Here is an 8,066-nt window from a genome sequence, read left to right on the forward strand (position 1 = left end):
CAGGTTAGGGTGGATTGGCCATGCTAAATTGCCCCGTAGTGCCCAGGGATGTGCAGGTTAGGGGGATTGGCCATGTTAACTTGTCCCATAGAGCCCAAGGGATGTGCAGGTTAGGGTGCATTGGCCATGCTAAATTGTCCCATAGTGCCCAGGTATGTGCAGGTTAGGGTGGATTGGCCGTGCTAAATTGTCCCGTAGTGCCCAGGGATGTGCAGGTTAGGGTGGACTGGCAATGCTAAATTGTCCCATAGTGCACAGGGATGTGCAGGTTAGGGTGGATTGGCCGTGCCAAATTGGACCGTATTGCCCAGGGATGTACAGATTAGGATGGATTGGCCATGCTAAATTGTCCCATAGTGTCCAGGGATTTTGCAGGTTAGGATGGATTGGCCATGCTAAATTGTCCCATAGTGCCCAAGATGTACAGGTTAGGGTGGATTGGCCATACTAAATTGTCCTGTAGTGCCCAGGGATGTGCAGGTTAGGGGGGAATTGGCCATGCTAAATTGCCGCATTGTGTCCAGGGATGTGCAGGTTAGGGGGATTGGCCATGCTAAATTGTCCCATAGTGTGCAGAGATATGCAGGTTAGGGTGGATTGGCCATGCTAAATTGTCCTGTAGTGCCCAGGGATGTGCAGGTTAGGGTGGATTGGCCATGCTAAATTGTCCCATAGTGCCCAGGGATGTGCAGGTTAGGGTGGATTGGCATTGCTAAATTGCCCCATTGTGTCCAGCGATGTGCAGGTTAGGGGGGATTGGCCATGCTAAATTGTCCCATAGTGCCCAGGGATGTGCAGGTTAGGGTGGATTGGCCATGCTAAATTGTCCTGTAGTGCCCAGGGATGTGCAGGTTAGGATGGATTGGCCATGTTAATTTGTCCCATAGTGCCCAGGGATGTGCAGGTTAGGATGGATTGGCCATGCTAAATTGCCCCATTGTGTCCAGGGATGTACAGGTTAGGGTGGTTTGGCCATGCTAAATTTTCCCGTAGTGCCCACAGATATACAGGTTAGGGTAGATTGGCCATGCTAAATTGTCCCATAGTGCCCAGGGATGTGCAGGTTAGGATAGGTTAACCGTGGAAAATGGTGGGGCGGTGGCGAGTGGGTCTGGATGGGATGCTTCGGAGGGCTGGTGTGGACCCGATGGGCTGAATGGTCTGTTTCCTCACTATCAGGATTTTACACAACCTTGTGTGGGATCATATTTGTAAGTTGGACTTTTATAAATCAATGACGCGGGTGCAAGGACCATATGCATCGCAGCTATATTTGCCAATGATAAGATGGAAAGTCAAGAGGAAGAGAGGGAGCCTACAAAGGGTTATGGTAAAGGGGCAAATGACCTGGGAGAAATGTGGACGTGCCCACTCTGGAAAAGGGAGACGCGGCTTCCTCACTATTTAAAAAGGACATGTCTGCCTGAGTGACTCAGAATACCTGAGGGAGCAGTAGTATCAACACTGTCAGAGAGTGAAACAGACCCTTTGGTCCAACCAGTCCATGCCGAACATGATCCCAAACTAAACGAGGCCCACACCTGCCTACTCCTGGCCCAAATCCCTCCAAACCTTTCCTATTCATGTACTGATCCAAATGTCTTTTAAACATTGTGACTGTCCCCACATCCACCCCTTCCTCTGGGAGTTATGAAGTTGAAGGCGTGTACTGTACGTTTAAGTGCTAGTCATGATGTGGAGGTGCTGGTGTTACACTGGAGTGGACCAAGTTAAAAAAAATCACACAACACCAGGTCCAACAGGTTTACTTGGAAACACCAGCTATCTCAAACGTTGAGAGGAAAGGTCCAAACACTTTTTTGATACAACTGTGCCACTAATGGAAGATGGTGAAGACAACAATCTTTATGACAAAGTGGGCGCATTAATCACCAACACCAGGCTGCAGAGATACTAATCTGATACTATTACCTGAGACCTCTTGAGAGAGGCTGAATAAACTGGGGCTGTTTTCCCTGAAGCATCGGAGGCTGAGGGGTGACCTTATAGAAGTGTATAAAATCACGAATGGCACGGACAAGTTGAGTAGTCAAGTTCTTTTCCCCAAGGTAGGGGAGTCCAAAACTAGAGGGGCGTAGGTTTGAGGTGAGAAGAGAAAGATTTAAAAGGGGCCTAAGGGGCAACTTTTTCATACAGAGGGTGGTGGGTGAGTGGAATGAGCTACCAGAGGAAGTGGTGGAGGCTGGTACAATAACAGCATTTAAAAGGCATCTGGATGGGGACATGAATAGGAAGGGTTTGGAGGGATATGGGCCAAGTGCTGGCAAACGGGACTAGATTAGAATATCTGGTCAGCTTGGGCGAGTTGGACCGAAGGGTCTGTTTCCATGCTGTATATCTCTATGACTCTATGACTAGCTTTCGAAGCGCTGCTCCATCATCAGGTGGCTGTGCAGCAGGATCATAAGACAGAATTTATAGCAACAGGATTGCAGTGTCATGGTATGTAATATTGAACACACTTAGCTCGAGTCTTTCACCTTTTAGAATGATCATGTTAGTTTCGGTTCCTTCATTTGTAAATTCCCGAACTTTTTAAAGTTACATTCTCAGTATAGCTTTAACAACAGGCGCCATCGCAGCTCAGATAATGCACTGAAGGTGTGAGGTTAAAGTCTGTCTGTGCCCCAATGTTAGGTCAGACTGATTCCACTTCGAAAGTGGGATTTACAGAATCTTACATGGACGTATGCAGTTTTTGAGTAAACTAAAATGTGATTTGGTAAGTACATATTCACCCCACACACTTATATGTGTGTGTGTGTGTGTGTGTGCAGGGGAGACAGACTGAGTGTGTGCGGGTGCCTGTGAGTGTCCGTGAGAGGGTGTGAGTGTAATGGAGTATAAGTCTGTGAGAGGGTGTGTGTGTGAGGGGTGGGGTGTACGTGTGAGCATATGAGAGACAGCTTATGTTTGAGAAACGGTCTGCGTGAATGTGTGGGTCTGTAGGTGAGTGTGTGTGAGAGAGAGTGTATATTACAGTGGGGTCACCTGTAGTGTGAGAAGAACCCAAGGTCCCGGTTGAGGCCATCCCCATGGGTACCGAACTTGGATATCCACCTCTGCTTGCCCACTTTGCACTGTCGCCTGTTAAATTATACCCCAGGATATTAAAACCCAAACATCCTGCTCTCCAACAAATTGGGAAACACTTTCTATCAAAGGTACCCTTCCATATGAAACATACTCGCAGTATAAAGAAAGAAGACGACCCAGGGAGATCTTCAGTCGGAAGAGGGCGGCTGTGTGGTTTTGAAATTATTCAATGTAATTTTAATAAGTGTTTTATTGGAACAGCATATTGTCATAGAGTTGGAGACAGATAGTAGGCAGTTAAGAGAAAGTGGGGCTTAGAATTGTTACTTAATTGTTATTTTAGAGTTTAAAAAATAAATTGATGTTATTTTCTTTAAATCGTGGGACTTGGGAGTTCTCTGTTTTTAACAGGTTACGAGGCAAGGCGACCTTTTCTGGGTGTTTGGATTTACCTAACAGAGAGGTTCACCTCCGTGTTGTAACAATTCCACTCTCTGTGTAAAAAAATTGTCTTTTTAAAATGTTTCTCCTCTCATCTTAAAAATGTGCACCCTAGTCTTGAAATCCCCCCCATCCCAGGAAAAAGACAGTTGCCATTAACTCTGTCTAGACCCCTCAGTATTTTATAGGTCACCTCTCAACCTCCTACATTTCCAGTAGAAAACGTCCCAGCCCACCATCATAACTGAAACTTTCCATACCCGGCAATGTCTTGGTAAATCTCTTCTGAACGCTCTCCCGCTTAACAATATCCTTCCGGTAACAGAGCGGCACGGTGGCACAGTGGTTAGCACTGCTGCCTCACAGCGCCAGAGACCCGGGTTCAATTCCTGCCTCAGGCGACTGACTGTGTAGAGTTTGCACGTTCTCCCCGTGTCTGCGTGGGTTTCCTCTGGGTGCTCCGGTTTCCTCCCACAATCCAAAGATGTGCAGGTCAGGTGAATTGGCCATGCTAAATTGCCCGTAGTGTTAGGTAAGGGGTAAATGTAGGGGTATGGGTAGGTTGCGCTTCAACGGGGCGGTGTGGACTTGTTGGGCCGAAGGGCCTGTATCCACACTGTAAGTAATCTAATCTAATCTAATATAGAACTGGACACAGTATTCCAGAAGAGGCCTCACCCATGTCCTGTACAACCTCAACATGATGTCCCATTACATAACTATACACTCAGACATGGACAGGGCACTACAGCGCCGAGATAGAAGGCTGGAGGTGGAAGCCTACCTTGCAAAGTCCATGGTGGGCCCGCTCACCAGGTACTTGAACTTAAACTGGTAACATTCTGTGATCGTCTAAAATGGAAGAACTGGACAGTAAGCAATAGACAATCAAGCTCCCCTCACTGAGGATGGAACAACTGAAGGCTAGTATCCATATTTCCCCAGCACCCCACCAGTTCAGCCACACCAGCTGCTCTCACAAACGGGTTAGAGCACAGAAGGAGGACATTCAGTCCATCGTGTCCATCTGACGGGACCAATTGCATTGCTGGCAACACAAGTGAATATCTCAACTCTGCTTCAATGTTAGGAGAGTGCTCTGGACCAGGCCAGGCACCCCACTCGAACCTTTCAAGAAAGTTGCCCAGACCCTAACTTTGCCAGTTGTTTTAAGCAGGTGTAACGCGGGATATTCCAGGAGGGATGCAGGATTTATTTCCGGGATTACTGAATGAAACACAAACCAAAGTGAACTGAATACAGAATAACTTAACCGCTCCGAAAACCCAGCAGATGAGCCCAACTTAATGATGCAGTTCCAAATACTTGCGAACAATCCCCCATAAACACCCCTTGGCTAAAAAAAAAGGTACAATCAAACATGGGGTCTCACAGGCGAGCGAGAGAGAGAGAGAGATGACAGAGAGAGAGAGAGAGATGACAGAGGGACTCAGCATGGAACACCTTCTTCCATGTCGCTGTTTCAAAGAAAAAGAAAGAACAAAGGAAATTTCCAGCCCAGGAACAGGCCCTTCGGCCCTCTAAGCCTGAGCCGATCCAAGTCCACTCTCTAAACCTGTCGCCCAACTCCTAGGCATCTGTATCCCTCTGCTCCCCACCTCCTCATGCATCTGTCCAGACGCATCTTAAATGAATCTCCCGTGCCTGCCTCTACCATCTCTGCATTCCAGGCACCCACCACCCTCTATTTGCCATGTGTATTACCCTTAAACCTTTTACCTCTCAGCTTGAAAACGTGACTTCTTGCTATTGAATCCTTCACCTTGGGAAAAAGCTTATCTCTGTCTACCCTGTCTATACCAACTTTGACCAGCTGCCTCTAAGTGACTGCTTTCAGCGAACAGCCAAACTGCAAAAACCAAACCAAACCAGAGAAAAGGTGAGCTGGAGGCACTGGCCGCTCCCCTTTCACTGCACAAGCAATTTTATTTTAAACTGGAAAGCCTTTTGCCTGAGACAATATCTGTTAGCTAGAATCAAACTGGTCCTAAAACCCTAGACGTTTCGGAATCACTGCTCCCTGAAGATAAGGGCAGCATAACCCTGTTAAAGGAACGACATCATCACAAAAGTTTCCAACTCAGTGAGACCCAGACTTCCACCACCCTCTGAGTGAAAATATTTCTCCCCTGAGCCTTCTATCTCTTCCCTTAAATCCACACCCCCTGGTTATTGACCGCTCTACCGATAGAAACCGTGCCTTCCCATCCACTCTGCCTAGGCCCCTCAGGACTTTATTTATCTCTATCAAACTTCGCTGCTCCAAGAAATATAGTGATAATGGGGGGAAACGGTCTCCCATTAGGTGGATCACCAGCCATGATCTGTTTTAATGGTCCAGCAGACATAATGGGCTGAACAGCCTCCTCCTGTTCCTAAATTCAATGAACACAAAGGAACAATTGCGCAGGTCAGAACAGCAGAGGACTGAAGTACGGATGAGTGTATTTAGGCACTAAGAAAGGAAAGGTAGTTCAAGATGGCGGCACTGGCAGTGTACGGGCTTTTCAGCCTGTTCGTTCCAGGCCGGCAACATTCTTTCCTCTCTCTCTCTCTCTCCTTTCTATCTTTTTTTCTTTTACCTTTCTTTCTTCACATTCAGCAGTGTCGGAGGGGCAGAGGCTGCAGTATGGATTGGGATTCCTCAGTGCACAGGGCAGGGACTCCTGGCTGTGGTAGTCCTGGAGCCTGGACTCTTGGCAGTGACGGTGCCTGGAGTGGGGACTCCTGGCTCTGATAGGCCCACAGTCTGGACTCTTGTCAGTGGGGGTACCTGAAACAGGAACTCCTGGCAGTGGTAGGCCCGAAGCCTGGACTCTTGGCATTGGAAGTGCCTGGAGCAGGAACTCCTGGCTCTGGTAGGCCCAGAGCCCGGGCTTTATGCATTGGTGGTGCCTGGAGCAGGGACTCCTGGCTCTCGTAGGCCAGAGCCTGGATTCTTGGCAGTGGTGGTGCCTGGAGCAGGAACTCCTGGCTCTAGTAGGCCCGAAGCCTGGACTTTAGGCAGTGGTGGTGCCTGGAGCTGGGACTCCTGGCTCTGGTAGGCCCGAAGCCTGGATTCTTGGCAGTGGTGGTTCCTGGAGCAGGAGCTCCTGGCTCTGGTATGCCCAAAGCCTGGACTCTTGGCAGTGGTGGTGCCTGGTACAGGAGCTCCTAGCTCTGGTAGGCCCAAAGCCTGGATTCTTGGCAGTGGTGGTGCCTGGAGCAGGAGCTCCTGGCTCTGGTAGGCCCAAAGCCTGGATTCTTGGCAGTGGTGGTGCCTGGAGCAGGAGCTCCTGGCTCTGGTAGGCCCAAAGCCTGGACTCTTGGCAGTGGTGGTGCCTGGAGCGGGGACTCCTGACTGTAGTAGGCCCAGAGCCTACATTCTTGCCAGTGGTGGTGCCTGGAGCTGGGACTCCTGGTTATGGTACAGTCATTGCCTGGATTCATGGTAGTGGCAGAGCCTGGAGTGGGAACTCCTGGCTCTGGTAGGCCCAGAGCCTGGATTCTTGGCAGTGGCAGTGTCTGGAGAGGGAACACTTGGCTCTGGTAGGCCCGGAGCCTGGACTTCTGGTGGCAGCAGCAAGGTGGATGTGCCTGGAACTCCTCGGCGACATCGTTGCCCGTACCTGGAGCGGGAAAACTCCTTGAGGCCTGGAACACCTCACAGGGTCCTTGTAAAAGACCTGGAGCCACGCTTGAGCCCCAATTTGAACAGGAGATGATCTCACTGGAAGGGCGAAGGAGATAGAACCGAGCAACAAGGGAAGAGGGGAAAGATGGGAAATTGGTAGAGAGAGACGAAATGAAAAGTGCAAACAGAAAGGAGAGGAGGATGCAAAAAAGGAATGAGAGCAGGAAACGTAGAGAGGAGAGACAGAAGGATTGCAGTGAACGGATGAAAGTAGGAACAGAAGACCAGGAAAGGGAAGGTCAAGTCTAAAAGGAAGGTGCGAGGGAAGAAGTTGGAAAACATTGCAGCACTGGACACCAAAAGTGAAAGCTCAAGTGAATTTGTGGAGCCAGATTTTCAATCTAGGTTTGGTTTTACCCCACCGTGAGTACGCTGAAGAGAGCAAGTTACCTGAGGGTCTTCCTCATTCGTGTAGATCTGTGAACCAAAGGAAACAAGGAAAGGCGTAAGGAAAACCATCAGCCGTGGATCAGCGAGTGGAAGTCAGTGTTTCAGAATGAAGCTAACGTCAACAAAATACTCACGGCTAAAATCAGCATCCGTAGCTGTTTAAAGGAAGGCAGAAGATAGTTTTAATGGGTATACATGTTTCCATGGCTGCTCATGTTGCGTTACTACACATCGGTTAAATCTTTCATTTAAATATATTCTGCCCCGTCCTCCGCCAAATGCCTTCGCTTCCGTGTATCAGCCCCCACGGCCCAGCCGGTAGTGCTCTAGCCTCTGGCGTTCCCGGCGCCGGGATTGAGGGAATTGTTGTATCGTTTGATAAGGGCTGCCACTGCGGGGGGGGGGGTCCTCTTAGGTCGGTCCAAAATGCTCCCAGGGTCACGAGCACTAACAGCAAGGGAGCTCGCCAATATTTCTGCCCCTC

General features: G+C 49.2%; 1 protein-coding gene across 1 annotated transcript in view; it reads right to left on the reverse strand.

Moving 5' to 3' along the window:
• The window catches only part of LOC122544749 (HORMA domain-containing protein 1-like), a 35,263-nt gene that overhangs the window by 6,659 nt on the left and 20,538 nt on the right, over nt 1-8,066 (reverse strand). Inside the window, exons 3-5 of the mRNA XM_043684072.1 lie at nt 7,717-7,737; nt 7,583-7,609; nt 4,283-4,350 (exon numbers count right to left, since the gene is read on the reverse strand). Coding sequence (XP_043540007.1) covers nt 4,283-4,350; nt 7,583-7,609; nt 7,717-7,731 — 110 coding nt within the window. The 5' untranslated portion in view covers nt 7,732-7,737. The remainder of the gene's footprint in view (nt 1-4,282; nt 4,351-7,582; nt 7,610-7,716; nt 7,738-8,066) is intronic.

This window comes from Chiloscyllium plagiosum, chromosome 51, assembly GCF_004010195.1.
Source record: "Chiloscyllium plagiosum isolate BGI_BamShark_2017 chromosome 51, ASM401019v2, whole genome shotgun sequence".
NCBI lineage: Eukaryota > Metazoa > Chordata > Chondrichthyes > Orectolobiformes > Hemiscylliidae > Chiloscyllium > Chiloscyllium plagiosum.